The 21566-nt window shown below is 40.7% G+C and overlaps 1 protein-coding gene, 1 non-coding gene and 1 pseudogene across 2 annotated transcripts; 1 reads left to right on the top strand and 2 right to left on the bottom strand.

Moving 5' to 3' along the window:
* Positions 1-3898: 3898 nt before the first annotated feature.
* Positions 3899-4673, bottom strand: LOC148584924 (uncharacterized). Its single transcript, XM_088517586.1, has 2 exons — positions 4452-4673; positions 3899-4165 (listed from the first exon to the last, which is right to left on the bottom strand). Exons 1-2 carry the CDS (start codon positions 4671-4673, stop codon positions 3899-3901), a joined length of 489 nt encoding a protein of 162 aa, XP_088373712.1.
* Positions 4674-14328: 9655 nt separating this feature from the next.
* On the bottom strand, positions 14329-21269 carry LOC148584922 (uncharacterized; annotated as a pseudogene).
* LOC148584923 (small nucleolar RNA R71) lies at positions 19197-19302 on the top strand. The gene has a single exon (XR_015912768.1). It is a non-coding gene; the product is annotated as a small nucleolar RNA R71 (small nucleolar RNA).
* Positions 21270-21566: the final 297 nt, after the last annotated feature.

Raw genomic sequence — 21566 nt, 5'->3', positions numbered from 1 at the left:
TATGCTCTAACTTCGAGTGTAGATCTCCCATCTCTGCAAATTTGGAGAACTGTCTAGCTTTGCACTCTTCACGCGCGCACTTGCATGATTTTCTGCATTTCTTTTTCGCCAGAGTTGTGTATCTTGTCATTACAGTTCCAGTGGTCCCCGAGTTCCAACAGTTCCTTGGGCACTCCAATCCTCTGGACCAATTTTTAAATCTACTCCTTCCTTTCCTCCAGCCTGTGATCCCATATTTGAGGTTGAGCGTCGCCTATTGCTTGCTTCAACCCTATACGGCCCGTCTCCCTGCACAGTTAGCACATGAAATCTTGTTTCTTATGGGTAAAAGCAAATCAAGTTTACCTACCCCCTCCCTGGGCAAGGGAAAAGGTAAGGGTGCAGCCAAACCCCCAAGCAATGATGTCCCCGACGTATACCTCGATTGGCGGTCAAACTTGTCTGCTAAAGACGTTAAACGTATGAGCGATACCTACGCCATTCCTTATTCGGATCCCAAATACTAGTGAAGGAGCTGTACCTTCCATGTACAACCACGAGGTCGCCGTTTATGAGGTGATGTTCAGAGCCGGGCTGTGCTTTCCGCTTCCCCTGTTGATCCATGAGCTCCTCACAGAGCTGAATTTGGCTCCCAATCGGATAAAACCTAACGGGTGGAGGCTACTCGTCTCTTTCTACATTTTGTGGCTGATGGTCTTTGGGACTGGTCAGCACCCATCTCTGGGGGAGTTCTTGAGCTTTTATAGGCTGGCGAGGTTCGGCCATGGCTAGGGTTTCCAAGGGTGACCCATGAAACTCGTCATTTTACCAGACAAATGGCACCCCGGCGACCATTACGAGCGAGGTTTCTTCTTTGTTTCGGGCACCCACTGAGAATTAACTATGAAGGAGAGGTACTCCGCCCTCTGTCCCAGATAGGTGGGGTGCACCATGTTCAAGCCGCTTCGATGTTCCCAAGGTCCTCAATTCCTTAGAGAAGGCAAGGGTGGAGTGTGCTCGTGAATGGGCGGTGGATAACCCTGAGGGGGTTTGCTTGGAGAACCTCATTACTAAGGAAAATATGGAGATCTATCTAGGCTATCCCCAGGGCAAATGAAGTTCAGCTCTTAGCGCTCCTTTCGTTGTGAGGAAGGGCACTACGAGCCGGGGGGCAGCTCTTGCTCACTCGCCCCTCTTGGTCAAAAAGAGAGGAGCAGACGCGGCTCTCGGTGACACCAGTTTAGAGAAAAGGTATGGCTTCGAATCTACTTCTCACCTATTTGGCGGGATGTTGGCTTAAGGGGAAGGACTTGACTTGGATACCCCTCAACCCCGTGCTCCATTGAAAGTGACTCCAACGACGGGTGCTACCTCGCCAAAAAGGGATACCGCCGTAGTGGACCTTGAGGATTCACCTGAATTGGGTCAATCTCCGGTCAATCCTGGAGACATGGCAGGGGATATTGAAGCTGGATCGGGATCCAGAGAGGGGGCGACTACCCCCCAGCCCTTAGAGGAGGACTATCACGAGTTCATTGCTCCTGGAACAGGTGGCGATTCCGAGTTGGTGGTCGACGCCGTACCCTTGTCCTATGCTGGGCCTGCTAGTAGGTTGCTATCCCTAACATTGGGGGAGAAGAATTTACAACCCAACGAGTCAGATCTCCCACAGGGGATACCGCTGGTAGGTCGCCCCCTATCGACGTGGGCCTTTAACTTGGGGCAGCAAAGGAGGCACTAGGCGACTCCCTATCCCCGCCTGAGGCTGACATCTAGACTGCCATGAACTCTCTCTCTCTCTCTCCTTTAGTGGAGGAGATTGATGCTGATGAGGCCTTTAATGAAACAGACACCCGCAAATCGGGGCACCCACATGCACATAGTATCGGGGACAGCCGAACACTTTTATGCGAAGAAGAGAGGGTGGCAGATGAACCCCCAGAATTGGCGGCTCCCAGGAGCAAACCTACAACATCGACGAGCTGGTGGGCTTCAAAAGGGTTTCTCGCGGATCCATGCACCGCTCTGATGGCAACCTTCCCTGCCAAGCCTGCTGTTGCTTCAACTGTTTGCAAGGATCTTCTGGAGGCATGGTGGCAATAGTACTTCCTTGTAAGTATTCTCATTGTTTTCACTCTCATATTATCACTTCGAGTAATCTGAGACTGAGAGCAAGTTATCGCAGATCCATGTGCTGCTCTCACGGGCCCCTGCTGTAGCAAACTGCGAAACTGGGTTGTATCTTTACGGTTCATGACGACCGTCTGTCCCTCGCCACTTCAGAGGTTGAAAGCTTGAGGGTGGAACTTGTTATGATGAGAGGAAGGAAGCCTTAGCCAAGATAGAATCTTCCTATGTCGCAGAGGTTGCCGAAAAAGAGGAGGCTCTGGTAAAATCTGGCGTTATGTGTGGGAGTGCTCTAGATGCGGCCAAGAGCTCGCGGGCGACCTGTGAGGGCCTTCAAATTGATATAAAGGAGCAAGATGTTCTCATCGCTGGGCTCTGAACAAAGCTGCAACAGAAAGCTACATTATCGCCGAAGTTGCGTTCTCAACTGCGAAAGGTATTGGGGCTTTGAGGCTTTTTGGGCCCTTATGTAAGATGACAAACAACCAGCCGGCTATCAGAATTTGAAGATGAAGATTATTTGGTCGACCCCACGGCAATAGAGGAGCTCGTAGAGATTGGCAAAGAGGAGTTTCCTGACTCCCCGAACTTGGATAGTGGGGATCTTGTCACTGGGCCTCCAGTGCAAGTCTGAAGATAGCGAGGAGGACACCTAGACACATGATTTTTTTTTTTTTTTTTTTTGTATGCACGTGTGCGCTTTCTTATCTTGTAAAAAGAAAAGAAATACCTGGCATCAATGATAGCGCGAAGTCCTTATTTCTTCTTTGTATCAGTGTGAGGTTTTCCATGCATGGCGAATGGTTGTAAGGCGAACCCTTTTTCTACGTTCATCTTGTATAGTGCCAATGTTTTCCACTTAAAGGCACGACACCTAGCCGATCCAGTCCTAGCTTGGAGCTTGGCTGCTAGATTTGTGCTTTGGCAAGGCGTGGGCTCCTTGCACGTAGCCTGCACCTTTGGGTTTCTTGTCGCGATGCTGGTGTGTTCAATGGCACTCCTGCACCACGGCGATGCAGGGCCTGGTTTTGGATTGAAGCGGGTCTTCTTGCCACGGCAAGGGTATGCTTTTAGCAGTCTAATGCCGCAGTGAGGTTGGACCTGGCCTTGGACCACAAGGGGTCTCTTTACCTTGGCAAGGATGTATTTTTACAGTAGTCTTATGCCATGGTGAGGTGGGGCCTAGCCTTGGGCCATAAGGGGTATTTTCGCCCTGGCAAGGATATGCTTTTATAGCAGTCTTATGCCATGATGAGGTAGGACTTGGCCTTAGGCTATGCTTATTCCGAGTATGCAGAATTATGCGCGCACTACATTCTGGCGAGGTGCCATTTACTTTGTCTTTTTCGTGGGCGTTGTCGAACCCTTAGGGCCAGCATCTAGCCGCCTGCATTTTATTAGTGAAAACAAGGGATGATGTAAACATCTAGAATAAAATCCACGGATAGCCCACATCGGCATGCCATTCATCACATAATTCAAAATAGCAGTCTTAAACGAGTTACAGACATAAAAAGTGAAAATGGCATGAAGCTATTTCAGTGAGAGATCACTAGTAGAACTTCTTCAAGTGATGGGCGCTCCATGGTCGTGGTAGTCGCTTCCCTTCCACGTCCTCTAGGTTGTAGGCCCTGGGCCTATAGTTATCGACTACTCTGTACGGGCCCTCCCTCTTTGGGGCCAGTTTGCCCTCGGCGGGATCCTTGGTGGCTATTGTTACTTTGCGCAATACCCAGTCTCCTACCTCGAATTTTCGAGGGCATACCCACTTGTTGAAGTACTAGGAGACCCTTCACTGGTAGGCTGCCATAGTCATATTTGCCTTCTCCCTTCTCTCTTCCAATAAATCGAGGGACAGCTTTAGGCCTTCGTCATTCAGCACGGGGTCGTAGTATTGCACCCAAACGCTTGTTGACCCTATCTCAACGGGTACAACAACTTCATTGCCGAAAATTAACCCAAAGGGTGCGTCTCCCGTTGGGGTCTGCTTAGTTATTCTGTATGCCCACAATGCTTCAGGTAGCTCGTCTGCCCATGCTACTTTCTTGACTTCCAATTTCTTTTTAGTGATTCAAAAGAGGGTTTTGTTCATGGCTTCTACTTGGCCATTGGCCTGAGAGCGCCCTGGGGATGAGTAGAAGTTCCTGATCTTCAGCTTTGCACACTAGTCTCTGAACGATTGGTAGTCAAACTGCTTCCCGTTATCAGTGATGAAGGCGTGCGGAATGCCGTACCTTGTAACCACAGACCTCCATAGGAATTGCGTAATGTTATGGGTGGTTATGCATGCAAGGGCTTCTGCCTCAACCCATTTGGTAAAGTAGTCCACTGCCACTACTACAAACTTCACTATTCCCTTCCCAGTTGGGAGTAGGCCAATAATGACGACCCCCCATTGCGCGAACGGCCACGTGGCTACCACAGATTCTTTCATGGATTTCCTTCAGTATGTAGGCCCCTTCTTCCTCAGATAAATACTTCAGTAAAGGCAAAGTCCACCGCCTTTTATACAACTCCCCGCAGACGAGTGTGTACCTTGCTGCCTTCATTCGGAGCTTCCTTGCCATCTTACGATCTTCCGAAAGGGTACCATCTTCCAAGAATCGCACTATGTCTTTTGCCCAGCTTGACTTTGTTTTTGCTTGTGCAACCTCTTTCGCGGGAATGATTGATGACTCAGGAATCAGGCGAATGATTGGGTTAAACTTAACCACATCATCTAGGTCTTCTCAAAGTGTGTTTTCTTTCAAACTTTGCATTTTTTCCTTTAAAGATACAATTTCTCTTCAACAACCTACAAAATACTAAAAACACAAAACTAAAACAAAACATTAGATAATGACACGGCTAAAGGATTAACTAATGTAAATTAAGGGGCCCAAATATGCAATATTTGGCACTCATCAATGGACTTGCTATCTCGATGAGTTTAAGTCTGCATCCGAGGCCGACGCCAGGCGGGCTAATTGATCTGTGGATTCGTTTTGGGACCGTGGTACCTTTTTGATGATAAACTGCTCAAGCTTCACGATGAGCTCCTTGGTCTTCACTAAGTACCTCTGCATTCACTCCTCTTTGGCTTCGTACTCGCCTTGTATGTGTCCTTCAATTACGCTGGAGTCGATTCTCATCTCCACTCTGTGCACGCCTAACTCGAGTGTTATGGCGAGTCTTGCCAATACAGCTTCATATTTTACCTCGTTGTTTTGTGGTTTTTAAACCCATTTTGATCGCATATCTGAGCTCTGGGCCCACTGGGGGTTGGAGTACGACTCCTGCCCCTCTATTTCTTTTGTTCGCTGAACCATCAACATAGACAAGCCATGGTCCTTCTGACCAGCCCGTCTCCTCTTCTGGGACTCCTATGAACTCCGCCACAAAGTCTGCCACTACATGTCCTTTCAACACGGGTCTGGGAAGGTACTCCTGGTTGAACTCGCCACATCAAGAATCCAAAGCTTCATCGCCTAAATGTCTCAAAGAGCCATCTTATGTCAAGATACTCAAGGACTTGTGCACACAAGCACACAAATCTAGGAACCACTTTCCTAAGAAGATCCTTCGAAGAAAGCAATTCTACATAAGATGGCGAAATATCCTTCCAGAGGGGTATGGAGTTTTGAAGAAGAAGGGGTGGAAGGGATTGGTTAGACATCCGCATGATAGGGGGAAGCGCTGTAAAGTTTTCTCGTCCAGTTTATTTCCTGCACTTCACTCCACAAATTCTTCCTTTCCTTTTTCTTTTTTATTAGATGTTGTTTTTATTTTTGTTTTTGTTTCTAATAGCAATTAAACTTTTGAAGTTTTGTTTCTGTGAAAAAAATATTGCTGTTAGTTTTTGTTGACAGGTGTTTTTGTGTTTAAGTTTGGGGGACGCCCTGGCCTTGTTCACACTCAGATTTCCTTACTTTCGGTAATGTATTTCTATTCTACACATTGAAGGCAATGTGTAATTTAAGTTTGGGGGTATGGAAAAACACTTTGTATGTTTATTTTTGTTCTTATTTGTTTACTTTTATTTGTCATTTTGTGTTAAAAAAATTTGAAAAAATAAAATAAAAAATTGGGCTATGTTATTGTCAAGTTTGAGTTAAACTGTAATTGTGATTTGCATTTCATTAGCTTGCTTAAAGGGTTGAACACATTATTATGAAATTAGGAGTCTGAGTCCTTTGACTTGTTTTTGGGTAAATGAGATTTCACTTGTTTTGAGAAAAAAAAAAAATTATGAGCACATTAGCATGTTTTCTGTGAGGCATGATATTTGAACTTAATCATGTTCCTTTTGAGATTTGGTGGATGATCTATTGATGAATAACCTTGGCTTGCAAGATACAAAAAAAAAAACAAAAAAACAAAAACAAAACAAAACAAAACAAAACAAAAACAAAAACAAAAACAAAAAAAGAAAAAAGAAAAGAAAAGAAAGATCATGTTGAGTTTTCCGTTGAGTAACTAGACCTCTTGCTTCATTAAGCATTGAGTGTTTGTGTCAAAAGGTGTGAAATTCAATATTGATTTATGATATGGCTAGCCTAGCTTTGTAGCCTTTTTGACTTAAGTTAATAAGCCATTGGGAATGTTCTACATCTAGTGCCCTAAAGCCATTTGACTTGGGAGTCATTGGCCTAACACTTGTTACATAGGTCAATTATAAAGCTTAAGAGAGTTAGACATTGCAGAGCCTGTTTAAAATAAAATAAAATAAAATAAAATACATATCTTGCCTTGGTTGTTTCATCTATTAGGGATTCTTACAAATTTTGCAGAACTTGTTTTGAGTTTAAGCTGAAAGCTTCATGATTATATGCTAATTACACTTTACACTTTTTAGAACATATGAGGTCTCAATTGTCCATTTATGAGTGAGTTGATTTTGGATTTCCTTTTGATTGAAATGATGGTATTTGTCATTTTAAGCTTGCTCAGGAATAAGAACCATGGTTTATCTGAAAATTCTTTCTTGTTAACAACATAGTGTTATAATGTTTGTGGGTATATGTTAAGCCCTCACATGACTTCACTCGTCCTTTAGGGATGCCTAGGGGTTTAAAAGGCTTGTTGCATATGCGAAAAAATGCAATCGTCTCTCCCACGAAAGAGGATTTATGTTTCTTGCTTTCATTGTATTTTTCGTTTTGTTTTGCTAAGGGACTAGCAAAATGTAAGTTTGGGGGTGTTTGATAAGTGCCAAATATTTCATATTTGGACCCCTTTATTTACATTAGTTAATCCTTTAGTTGTGTCGTTATTTAATGTTTTGTATTAGTTTTGTGTTTTTAGTGTTTTGTAGGTTGTTAAAGAGAAACTGCATCCTTAAAGGGAAAAATGCAAGTTTGGAAAAAAAGTACACTTTGAGAAGATCTAGATGATGTGGTTAACTTTAACCCAATCAAGGAAAGGATTAAAGAGAAATTTTTCTAATTGGAGTCAAAATCGGATTGGATTCAAATTCAGACTCTGCACATGTCTTAGTATTTTGACCATAACTTTTCATTCTAGTATTGGATTGAGGTGATTCAAGCGGAATTGGAAAGCTAACTCAAAATACTATAGTTCATTGTGAAATAGGATTTTCCTAATTCGGACGGTTACTATGCCAAAATCACCTCAGAATAAAAGGACACAAATCTGGACGAATCCTATTCCAATTTCAGACTTCTATTTTGACTGGGAGATAGACCTCCAAATTATCTAGGTTTACTAGGCTTCTAGGACTTCCCTAAGCTTATAAATAGACCTCTTTACATTCAAGAAAAATATACAATTCCAGAGAGCAAAATTCTACAGTTTTTCTCTTTAGTTTAGTTTTTCTTTAGGTTTACGTTTAGGTTTAGATTTAGATTTTATTTCTATGTGGAGCTAATTCCCAACTAAGGTTGAGGATGAAGCCTCACCAATGAAGAATGATAAGTGCCAAATATTGCATATTTGGACCCCTTTATTTACATTAGTTAATCCTTTAGCTGTGTCGTTATTTAATATTTTGTGTTAGTTTTGTGTTTTTAGTGTTTTGTAGGTCATTGAAGAAAAACTGCAGCTTTAAAGGGAAAAATGCGAAGTTTGGAAGAAAGCATACTTTGAGAAGACCTAGATTGTGTGGTTAAGTCTAACCAAATCTAAGGAAAGGTTAAATCAGATTAAAGTTCAGATTGGATAAGATTTCGGATCGGATTCAAATTCAGATTCTGCACACGTCTTAGTATTTTGACCATAACTCTCCGCTCAAATATCGGATTGAAGTGATTCAAACGGCATTGGAAAGCTAGCTCAAAATACTACAATTTATTGTGAAATAGGATTTTCGTAATTCGTACAGTTACTATGTCAAAATCGCCCCGAAATTAAAGGACACAAATCTGAACGAATCCTATTCCGATTTCAGACTTCTATTTTGACTGGGAGACAGACTTCCGAATTATCTAGGTTTACTTGGGCTTCTAGGACTTCCCTAAGCCTATAAATAGACTTCTTTGCATTCAAGAAAAGACACACAATCCCAGAGAGCAAAATTCTTTTGTTTAGTTTTTCTTTAGGTTTAGGTTTAGGTTTAGATTTTATTTTTATGTGGAGCTAAATTCCCAACTAAGGTTGGGGATGAAGCCTCACCGATGAAGAACAATATCACTTTTATGTAAGTTTTTATTATTCTGATTTTATTGGGTTTTATATTTCAATTGTTTTACTTCTAATCAATTGTATGGAGTGATTCTTGGATATCTCTTGTGATTCAAGGATACATGTGATGATTTGAGATAATTTCATATGATTGATTGCTTGGCTTTTAACTCATAAAAATTGGATATCCCTTGTGATTTGTTCTACGGATACATCTGGTGTTTCAATTTAATTTGGATTCCTTTTGTGATTTGGTCAATGAATGGATACATGGGATGGTTTTGATTAATTCTTTGAAGTATAGTAAAACATATTTATGATTTAATTTGTGAGAACTTCAGATTAATATTGATGAACATAAAGTATGTTGTTATGATTTGGTGAGTGTGAATTCCCAAACCTTAGTACCTTTATCCTTAGATTTACTTATTTTATTTAGTTTATGTTTATCCTTTAATTTTCAAAACTCAAAAATCAAAACCCTTTTGAAACTAGATTAGGATTTAATTAGTTTAGATATAAATTGCTCTTTCAAAAATACAATTCTCTGTGGGATCGACCTCGCACTTGCAATCCATCAAACTACAATCGATTCGTGCACTTGCGAGTTAAATAAATTTGCACAACAAAGAACATCAATACTTTCATGTAAGTCTTTATTTATCTGATTTTATTGGGTTTAATATTTCAATTGTTTTACTTCTTTTCAATGTGTAGAGTAATTCTTGGACATCTTTTGTGATTCAAGGATACACTTGATGATTTAAGATAATTTCACATAATTGATTGCTTGATTTTATTTGCCTAAATAATTGGATATCCCTTGTGATTTGTTTTACGGATACATTTGATGTTTCAATTAAGATTGGATATCTTTTGTGATTTACGGATACTTCTGATGATTTAATTGATATTGGATTCCTTTTGTGATTTGTGCAATGAATGAATACATGGGATGATTTTGATTAATTATTTGAAGCATAGTAAAACATATCTAAGATTTTAATTGTGAAAACTTTAGATTAATACTGATAAACATGGAAGTATATTGTTATAATTCGGTGAATGTGAATTCCCAAACCTTAGTATTTTATCTCTTAGTTTATTTTAATTAGTTTATATTTCATCTTTTAATTTTCAAAACTCAAAATTCAAAACCCTTTTGGAACTAGGTTATGATTTAATTAGTTTAGATATAAATTGCTCTTTCAAAAACACAATTCCCTATGGGTTCGAGCTCACACTTGCAAAACATTATATTGCAAACGATTTGTGCACATGTGAGTATTAAAATTTGCACAACACATCACTTCGATTAAGCTAGAGTTCAGTGGGGTAAGGTTGATCTCCTGAAGAGTGATAGGCTTTCCCTTCTCGCCTTTCTTGCTAAACGGTCCCTTCTTTGGTGATGCACTAACCTTGGGGGTTTCTTTTTTGGGGGCTTTTGTTGTAGGCCCCCCTAGTGGCTGTTAGGGCCTGTATGGTCTATTCTCCATTTATGAATTCGGCAGCTTTCTAGAGATCTGCAGGGGGCCTACGCGCCACCTCCAAAGCTAGGGGGCTCTGAGGATGAATTCCATTCAAGAGGGCCATCAACACCGAGTTCCCAGGAGCCGTCGCGACCCCAAGTCTTTCCTTCTGCAAACACTCCACATAGTCTTTTTAGGATTCTGAGTCTTTCTGCTGCACCGTCATGAGGTAGGTCATAGGCATCTTCCGCTTGTGTGTGGACATGAATTGAGTCAAGAAGTGCCTGGCGAGGTCCGTGAAATTGTCTATGGAGTCCAAAGGGAGATTGGCAAACCACTCGCGGGCAAACCCTATCCTCGTTAAGGGGAACGCTCCGCAGGAGATCTCATCCGGTATCCCGCGGAGAGCGATGTGAGTGCGGAATGACTCAAGATGTTCCAAGTGGTCAGCAGTCCCATCGTAAAGGGTGACAGTTGGGACCTTGAATTTATCCAGCAACACCCGCTATGTGAAGGGCAGGTTCGTACTTTCCTACACATCTTCAATCACAGTCTGTTTTCCCTTCATCTAGCGGGCCATCACTCTGCATTCATCTCTCAGCTCGCTATACATAGTTCTCCAGTCTTCCTGACGTTCCAAAGGTTCTGGCTGCTTGTCGCGGGCCTTGGCTCCCCTATCTCCATTTCACCTTCATCGCCTCTGGATCTGCTCTGCGGACCCAGTATCCATCTCTTGCTGGCCATACCCTCCATGATCGTAGACGTACATCGTCTCTTTGCCGTATCTGGGGATATACTACGTCTCAAGATAACCTTGCTCGTATGGGTCCGCATACCCTGGGTATCCCCTTGCAAACTGATCATGGATGTCTTTAGGTTGGTACTAGTTATCTTCATAATGGGGACTTCCTCGCCAACCATAAGAGTGGTAGTAGCCATAACTCTGATAGTCGTAATCATCTTGGTATTCGAAGTTGCTCTGACAGCCGTACCTGCCTTGGTCTTTATAATCGAAACCACCATAATACTCCCCCCCGGGGGTTGATTCATGGTTGTCGTACTCACTTCACCTATAATACCCTTCAGGTATAGCTCCACCATGCTAGTGGTGGCCCTCACCCTCTACATCATACTCCACTCCGACCTGCTGCTCTTGATGTGGTTCTCGGGTTTGGGCTCGGCGCAATAGCTCCTCATTTTGCTGTATGAGGATGCAGACTCGCTCTCGTTCCAACTCCAACTGGGAAGTGAGGTAGGTTATTTGAGGGTTGTTTGACTCAGACGTTCCAGCGTCATTGCGGCGCCTAGGTCGAGGAGGACGTCTGGACTGAGTGAAGGTCGTGTTTGGGGGGGTTACCAAAATGAAGGAGTTGGTGTTCACAAGTTGTGTTGGTGGTGGCGTGGAAAGTCTACCAACAGGCTTCTGTTCTCCGGTGGTTGGCATATTTGTTTAGTGGAAGAAGACTGCAGTGCCTTGCACGTCATTCCCGCAGACAGCGCTATTGTGCAAATTTATTTAACTCGCAAGTGTACGAATCAATTGTAGTTAATGGATTGCAAGTGCGAGGTCAAATCCATAGGGAATTGTATTCTTGAAAGCAATTTTAAATCTAAATTAATCAAACACTAATCTAGTTCCAAATTTTTGAGAGAATTTTTTGTTTGAATGAAAAAGTAAAAACATAGGCAATTTAAAGTGATTGAAATCTTATGACGAAGCGCTAAGGTTTCGGAATCCGCACTCACAAATGCATAACAACATAATTTCATGATCTATAATATTCCCCAAAGTTCTCACATATAAATCTTAAGTTTGTTTTACTATTGCTTCAAAGAATTAATCAAAAGATCCCATGTATCCATTCATAACCCAAATCACAAAAGAAATCCAATATTCGATCAAATCATTAACTGTATTCGTAAATCACAAGAGAATATCCAATCTTTATCAAAACATCAATTGTATCCAGAGAATAAATCACAGGGGAAATCCAATTTTTAACAAAGAAAACCAAGCAATCAATTGTATTGAATAGTCTTAAATCATCAAGTATATCCTTGAATCACAAAAGATATCGAAGAATTATTCAATCCAATTGATTAGAAATAAAATAATAGAGCAATTAAACCATTAAATTGGGAAATATTACATACATGAAACAAAGTTGCTAATCATAAGTGAGGCTTCATCTTCAACCTTAGTTGAAGGTTTAACCTCTCATGTTATTGAAAGATAAAACAAGATTGATTGAATTCATAATATAAAATTGAGTACTTACAAATAAGAATCACAAAGTTGAGATTCAAAAGCTAGGAAAACCTTAAACTCTCTTCTTTCTCCTCAACAATCTTGAAATTTGTAGCCTCCCTAAACTAATCTGATAATTCTCTATTTATACGACTAAAACTAGGATTTACAATTTGAAATAAACTTAAATTCGCTGCCAAATTGGACAGTGAGCTCGATCGCACACCTTCTGCGCTCGAGCGTGCTTGGGCTTGCCACGCATGAGTATGCGTACGCTTAGCTTTCAAGAGGGCGCGTCTGGGCTCGATCTTGGGGCACTGGCCCGAGCGCGTATGCGCTTGAGCGTAGTGATCTGCGCTCGATCGTGCTGACATATTTGCAAATTCCTTCCAAATGCAACTTTCACATAAAAACCCTAGCTTTCCTTCAGCAACCTATAAAATATTAAAAACACATAACTAACCCAGAACATTAGATAATAACACAGCTAAAGGATTAACACAAGTAAATTAAGGGGTCCAAATATGCAATATTTGGCACACATCAAACACCCTTAAACTTAACTTTTGCTAGTCCCTTAGCAAAACAAAACGAAAAATAAAATGAAAACAAAACAAAACAAAGCATAAATCCTCTTTCGTGCAGAGACGATTGCATTTAGCATATGCAACAAGCCTTTTAAACCCCTAGGCATCCCTAGTGGACGAGTGAAGTCTCGTGAGGGCTTAACAAGAATGATACCCACAAACATTGAAGCACTTTGTTGTGAACAAGAAAGAAGTTTCACATAAACCATGGTTCTTATTCATGAGCAAACTTAAAAAGACAAACACCATCATCACAGCCAAAAGAAAATCCATAGTCAAATCACTCACAAATGGACAATTTAGACCTCATATGTTTTGAAAGTGTAAAGTGTAATTAGCATATAATCATGAAGCTTTCAGCTTGAACTCAAGACAAGTTCCAAAAAATTTGTAAGACTCCCTAACAAATCAAATAACCAAGGCAAGATATGCATTTATTTTTCATAGGCTTTGCAATGTCTAACTCCCTTAAGCTTCTTAATTGACCCATGTAACAAGTGTTAGGCCAATGACTCCCAAGGCAGGTGGCTTTAGGGCACTAGATGTAAAACATCCCTAAGGGCTTATAACTTAAGTCAAAAAGGCTACAAAGTCAGATTAGCTATATCGTAAATTAACACTAAACTTCACACATTTTGACGCGAACACTCAATGCTTAATGAGGCAAGAGGTCCAGTTACTCAGCGGAAAACTCAACATGATCTTTCTTTTCTTTTTCCTTCTTTTTTTTAAAAAATTTTTCATTTATATCTTGCAAGCCAATGGTTATTCATCAATAGGTCATCCAACAAATCTCAAAGAGAACAAGCTTAAGCTCAAACATCATACCTCACTGAAAACATGCTAATGTGTTCAAAAAAAACTTATCTCAAAAGAAGTGAAATATTTTTTACCCAAAAATAAGTCAAATGACTCAAACTTGACAACAACATAGCATATATATATATATATATATATATATATATATATATATATAGATTATTTTTATTTTTTTAAAACTAAACAAATAAGCACAAAAATAAATAGACAAAATGTTTTTCCATACCCCCAAACTTGAATTACACATTGTCCTTAATGTTGGTAGACATACAATACCAAGAGGTATAAGGCACCAGAGTGAGCAAAGAGACGACCCCCAAACTTACTCGTGACAACACCCGTCCTGAAAAACACAAAAATAAAACAAAAATGAACATAAACGAAACAACAAAAAACTATGACTAAAAATACCAAAGAAAAAGGAATGCCTCCCATAAGCGCTAAGTTTACAGTCTTCAGCTAGACTTTTCACCGCTGATGATTAAGTAGACGACGTGGGATCTTCCAAAGGCAATTCCTCACTCTCCAAAATTTCCAGTTCCAAGAACGGCTTCAACCGCTGACCATTGACCTTGAGAGTACTTCCATTCTTAGGATCCTCGATCTTGATGGCTCCATGAGTAGAAATTGCACGCACTATGAATGGTCCAATCCATCGAGATTTGACCTGTCCTGGAAACAGATGTAGACGTGGGTTGTAAAGGAGGATTTTCTAACCAACTTCAAACGATCTTCTCAAAACGTTTTGGTCATGGATCTTCTTCATCTGAGCTTTGTATAGCTTGGCACAGTGGTAAGCATCATTCCTCAATTCTTCTAATTCATCTAGTTGTAGCTTCCTTTGATCACCAGCCTTGGTGAGACTGAAATTCAGCTACTTTATAGCCCAATAAGCCCGGTGCTCCAATTCCACAGGGAGGTGACAAGCCTTGCCATACACGAGTTGGTAGGGAGACATTCCAATTGGAGTCTTGAATGCAGTCCAGTATGCCCACAGAGCGTCATTGAGTCGAAGAGACCAGTCCTTCCTCGTCGGGTTCACCGTCTTTTCTCATATCCTCTTGATTTCTCTGTTGGATATCTCAACTTGCCCACTTGTCTGAGGATGGTAGGGAGTTGCAACTTTATGAGTAATACCATACTTCTTCATGAGTTGCTCAAAATATCAGTTGCAGAAATGCTTCCCCCCATCACTGATGATGGCACGTGGTGTCCCAAAACGTGCGAACACATTTTCCTTCAAAAATTGCAACACGACTCTGTGATCATTAGTCTTGTAGGCAATGGCCTCCACCCACTTGGAAATATAATCCACTGCCACAAGGATGAAAAGATACCCATAAAAATTAGGGAAGGGCCCTATGAAATCGATGCCTCAAACATCAAATAGCTCCACAATAAGGATCAGGTTCAGCGGCATCATATTCCTTCTTCCAATGCTCCCCAACTTCTGGCATCTATCACAGGTTGAACAGTAAGCATGGGCATCACCAAAAATGGAGGGCCAATAGAATCCACTTTGAAGAATCTTCGCCGCAGTCTTTTTAGAACTGAAGTGGCCTCTACATGCATGATCATGGCAAAAAGATAGGACATTTTGCTTGTCATTTTCAGGAATGCATCTCCTTATAATCTGATCTGGGCAGTATTTGAACAGGTAAGGATCATCCCAAAAGAAGTACTTCGCCTTAGCCAAGAATTTTGATCTGTCTTGCCTAGTCCAATGTGATGGCATCTGGGCAATGACAAGGTAGTTCACTATGTCTGCGAACCATGGTGCAAGAGTTTGAGAGATGTGCATAAGTTGTTCATAAGGGAATGTCTCAGCAATCGGCACAGCATTTTCATTGAAGTCCACAACCAGCCTGGATAAATGGTCAGCTACCACATTCTCGGAACCCTTCTTGTCCTGAATTTCAGTATCAAACTCTTGCAACAACAAAATCCACCGGATGAGACGAGATTTAGCATCTTTCTTTGACAAAAGATATTTCAGCGCAACATGAATCGAGTAGACTAAGACTTTTGACCCTAGCAAGTAAAGTCTAAACTTATCCAAAGCAAACACTACAGCCAACAACTCTTTTTCCGTGGTGGAGTAGTTGAGTTGTGCATCATTCAAAGTCTTCCTGGCATAGTATATGACATGCAGAATCTTCTCTACTCGCTGACCCAAAATGGCTCCCACAGTATAATCGAAGGCCACACACATTATCTCGAACGGAACCCCCCAATTAAGTGGCTGAATGATTGGTGTAGAAGTTAAGGTCCTTTTCAGAATCTCAAAGGCTGTCTGGCACTTGTCATTGAAATCAAAAGGAATATCTTTGCCAGTAGATTACATAGAGGTCTTGTTATCTTGCTAAAGTCCTTGATGAATTTTCTGTAGAACCCAACATGTCCCAGAAACGACTGAATCTCCTTAACTGTCTGTAGGGGCGAAAGGTTAGAGATCAGATCAACCTTAGCTCTGTCAACCTTGATACCTTTGTGGGAAATTACATGCCCCAAAACAATTCCATGTTTCACCATGAAGTGGCATTTTTCCAAATTTAGAACCAAATTCTTCTCCTTACACCCTACCAGCACCTATGTGAGATGATGTAGACACTCCCCAAATGATGAACCAAAGACCGAGAAGTCATCCATGAAGATCTCCAAGTGACGTTCAACCATATCTGAAAAGATGTTGATCATTACACAATCCAAATGGCATACGGCGATAGGCAAACTTACCGAATGGACAAGTGAAAGTAGTCTTCTCTTGATCTTCGGGGTCCAGTGGAATTTGGTTATAGCCTGTGTAGCCATCAAGGATGCAGTAGTACTCATGGCCAACCAATCTCTCCAACATTTGATCGATGAACGATAGAGGAAAATGGTCTTTTCTTGTCACGACATTTAACTTCCTGTAGTCAATGTACACTCTCCATCCTGACTGCACACGAGTGGGGACCAACTCATTTTTCTTGCTCTTGATGACTGTTAATCCCTGCCTTCTTCAGCACCACATGAATGGGACTCACCCATTTGCTGTTAGAGATTGGGTATATGATTCCCGCATCCAAAAGTTTAATTACCTCCGCTCGAACTACCTCTTGCATGGCTGGATTTAACCGTCTCTGTAGCATTTTCTTCAAGATGAACCTTATGCATCACTACTGCAGGGCTGATTCCTTTAATATCTTCTATTGACCACCTGATTGCTTCTTTATGCTCTCTCAAAACTTCTAGTAGCTTCTGTTCTTGTTCACTATCTAGGTCGGCAGCAATGATCACTAGTAGAGATTCTGTAGGATCCGGATACTTGTACTTCAGGGTGTCTGGTAGAGGCTTCAACTCTCGCTTGACAGGCTCAGCTGCTAATGAAGATGGATCAAGGGATGATGTCAAAGTAATTTCTACAGTCTCCGTCTCCATCTCAGTAGTTGAGTCTAACAAGGCTTTAGCTTGTTCCAATAGTGTGTTTAGTTCCATGTCACTTCCCAGTGCAATCAGGCATTCTCCCAAGGGGTCTTCAATATCTGGGTCATTGACAGTTTTCTCTACTATCTCCTCAATTAAGCATGTGCTTTTCACCTCCTCATACTCAAATGGCTGCCTGCTGATATCAAAGATGTTCAACTCCACTGTCATGTTTCCAAATGATATCTTCATGACTCCAGTTCTACAGTTGATTAGGGCATTAGCTGTAGCTAAAAAAGGATGCCCCAATATGATTGGAACTTGAATTTCTGCATTTTTCGTCTCTGTATCTAAGACAATGAAGTCCATAGGGTAGTAGAACTTATCAACTTTGATCAGCACGTCTTCAACAATTCCCATTGAAACCTTCACAGATCTATCGGCCAACTGAAGTGTAATTGAAGTGGATTTCAACTCTCCCAATCCAGCTGAACATATACTGAATATGGTAGTAGATTTACATTGGCCCCCAAATCCAACAGAGCTTTTTCAACTCTATTGTCACCAATCTTGCAAGCAATGGTAGGACATCCAGGGTCCTTATACTTTACAGGCATCTTGTATTGCAAGATAGAGCTGACATGCTCAGTCAGGAAAGCTTTCTTGGGGACATTTGTCTTCCTCTTGATTATGACCAAATCCTTTAGAAATCTAGCATAAAAAGGCACTTGCTGGATGGCATCTAGGAACAGAATGTTTATTTGCACTTGCTTGAACACTTCCAAAATATCATTGAACTTCGAGCTTTTCTTTGGCGCTATCAGTCTTTCTGGATACGAAGCTTTAGGTATATACTTTCTGGAAGGGTCCTCAGCACTCGGAATGGTAATATCTTGTCCTGTGTCTTCTGCAGGCTTGTCCTGGTTTTCCTTCTCTTTTACAGCCCCAATGGCCTCTTCAAGCATGACCACTTGATTATCCACTTGTTTGCCTGACCTCAAAGTGGTGATGGCTTGTACATGCTCCTGACCATGCGTAGAGGCGAAGGAACTTCCAATCACAAATTGCCCTTTTGGGTTAGGCATAGGTTAACTAGGGAACTTCCCTCTTTCTCTTTCCCCCACTTGATTTGCTATCTGGCAACTTGTCCTTCTACCTTGATCACGGCCTACTTAAGTTCTTGTTATGTCTCTATTGCTGGCCATCTTGGAATTCTTCATCTCGTGTACGGCTTGATTGGTGAAACCTTTTAGCTTTTGTATAGTTTGGGAGTTGGAGTTCTTGAGCTCTTCTATTAATGTTTTCATCATGTCTTCCAATGATGATTGTGGTTCAAGCTGTGGCACTTGAGTGGTGGACTGATAAATAGGTGGTTGAGCTTGGTGAGATGGTTGGTACTGATTCTGAGTTTGAGTGGTCCTACCTCCCTAGTTCAATGGTTGATTCTGCTTCCAAGAGAAATTGGGGTGATTCCGCCACTCTGGATTATAAGTTTCAGAAAACGGTCCAATTGTAGGTTTTCTGTACTCTTTGAAGGCATTTACTTGCTCAATTGGGTACTCTGTTAATAGAGTTGGGCAATTTTGAGTGAAGTTTATCTGACTATCACATAACTGGCATGAATCAACTTGGTAAGTATCTGCTGCATTCACTGGTTTGTTCAAGACCATAGTGTCAAACTGACTCCTGAGAACCTTGAATTCCTCCCTTAATTCAGCATCGTTCCTCATCTCATAGATGCCTCCTACCTTGGGAGCGGGTTGTTGTTTGTCCCAACTATTTCGAAAATCCCATTGTTGTGCTCGTTTAGCCTTTTTGTCCAAAGTTTTATAGGCTTCATCCCCAATAAGACTTAAGAATTCTCTACCATTCATAGTCTCAAGCGAGTTTCGCTCACTTGGTGTTAGTCCCTTGTAGAAAATTTGAACAAGCACCTCATTCTCAAACGCGTGGGGTGGGCATTTTATAGTAAGCTCTTTAAACTTCTCCCAGCTAACGGTGAATCTTTCCCCTTCTTTCTGTATGAAATTGGTGATTTGTATACGAAGGTCATTGATTTTGGACATTGGGAAGAACTTGAGGTAAAACTTGCTTTGCAGCATATCCCAAGAAGTGATAGATCCAAATCTATTGTTGAGCAGCCAGGGTTTCGCACTATCATGTAGGGACAGAGGGAATAACCGAAGATGCACCGCTTTTGCTAGGGCATTTTCCGTAGTAACAATTTCGCAAATTTCCAAAATAAATCCTCACATGAACATATGGATCCTCATTCTCTAATCCTCTAAATGCAGGAAGGTGACACTAAATTAAATTATACCTTAAGGGATCTAGGTTGATTTCGTTCTCCCATCTTAACAGACTTTTCCGAATCAGACTAGAAACTTTGAGAATTAGTGGGCGAGTTTGGTGGCTGTCTTAGATTCTCTCTCGCCGTTCTTTCAATTTCGGGATTAAAAGTGTCTAACTCCAGATTTAAAGATCTACAACCGAACATGCAAATAGGAACTAAGAACCTAACAAACTAAAAATTGAAATGAATTGAACTAAATTAAATTATATTCAACTAGCTAAACACAATTGCAAGCAGAAATTAATTTCAATAGAAACTAAAAACTCATGAAAAAGGGCCAAAATATTTTGGCTAAAATCTACTAAACTATTGCGGTTGCTGCCTTTGCTATGAGTGTGCTTGATCGTGCTGATGTGTGCTCATTCGCACTCGAGTTAGTGTACGAATGAAGATGAGGCAGTTGACGAGCGCAGGTGCGCTTGACTTGCTGTCTTGGCCACAAGTGCACTCGATCGTAGCAGGGTTGCGATCGATCGCACTAACAGGGGCATGCGGAAGGTGGTTGCGGCAGAACTGTAACACAAACAAAGAGTAAAACAAAACAAATTGCAGAAAAATAAAATCCTAATTATAACTAGTAGAAGAATAAAACTAATTGAAACATAAATTGTTTTCAAAAATTGAACAATTCCCTAGCAATGGCGCCAAAAACTTGTTGTGCAAATTTAATTAACTCGCAAGTGTACGAATCAGTTATAGTCAATGGATTGTAAGTGTGAGGTCGAACCCATAGGGAATTGTATTCTTGAAAGCAATTTTAAATCTAAATTAATCAAACCCTAATCTAGTTTCAAATTTTTGAGAGAGTTTTTTGTTTGAATGAAAAAGTAAAAACATAAGCAATTTAAAGTGATTGACATCATATGACAAAGCCCTAAGGTTTCAGAATCTGCACTCACAAATTCATAACAACATAATTTCAAGATCTATATTATTCCCCAAAGTTCTCACATATAAATCTTAAGTTTGTTTTACTATTGATTTAAAGAATTAATCAAAAGATTCCATGTATCCATTCATAACCCAAATCACAAAAGAAATCCAATATTCGATCAAATCATTAACTATATCCGTAAATCACAAGAAAATATCCAATCTTTATCAAAACATCAATTGTATCCAAAGAATAAATCACAGGGAAAATCCAATTTTTAACAAAGAAAACCAAGCAATCAATTGTATTGAATAATCTCAAATCATCAAGTGTATCCTTGAATCACAAAAGATATCCAAGAATTATTCAATCCAATTGATTAGAAATAAAACAATAGAGCAATTAAACCATTAAATTGGGAAAATATTACATACATGAAACAAAGTTGCTAATCATAAATGAGACTTCATCTTCAACCTTAGTTGAAGGATTAGCCTCTCATGTTATTGAAAGACAAAACAAGATTGATTGAATTCATAATATAAAATTTATTACTTACAAATAAGAATCACAAAGTTGGGATTCAAAAGCTAGGAAAACCTTAAACTCTCTTCTTTCTCCTCTGCAATCTTGAAATTCGTAGCCTCCCTAAACTAATTTGATAATTCTCTATTTATAGGCCTAAAACTAGGGTTTACAATTTGAAATAAACTTAACTTCGCTACCAAATGGGACAATGTGCTCGATTGCACACTTTCTGTGCTCGAGCGTACTCGGGCTTGCCACGCATGCGTATGTGCGCGCTTAGCTTTCAAGAGGGCGCGCCTGCACTCGATCTTGAGGAGCTGGCTCAAATGTATGTGCGCTCGAGCGTAGTGATCTGTACTCGATCGTGCTGACATATTTGCAAATTCCTTCTAAATGCAACTTTCACATAAAAACCCCAGCTTTCCTTCAGCAACCTATAAAATACTAAAAACACAAAACTAACCTAGAACATCAGATTATAACACAGCTAAAGGATTAACACAAGTAAATTAAGGGATCCAAATATGCAATATTTGGCACACATCAGGCGCCAAACTGT

This window comes from Corylus avellana, chromosome 6 (assembly GCF_965113065.1).
Source record: "Corylus avellana chromosome 6, dhCorAvel1.hap1.2, whole genome shotgun sequence".
Lineage (NCBI taxonomy): Eukaryota > Viridiplantae > Streptophyta > Magnoliopsida > Fagales > Betulaceae > Corylus > Corylus avellana.
The sequence above is the reverse complement of the archived record's forward strand: the minus strand, read 5'-3'. Positions and strand labels throughout refer to the sequence as shown.

Coding starts and splice junctions, on each gene's coding strand:
- LOC148584924 (XM_088517586.1), bottom strand. CDS start 4,673: ATGGCAAGGAAGCTCCGAATGAAGGCAGCAAGGTACACACTCGTCTGC. Junction 4,166..4,451: donor ACTGGGAAGGGAATAGTGAA/GTTTGTAGTAGT, acceptor ATCACTAAAAAG/AAATTGGAAGTCAAGAAAGT.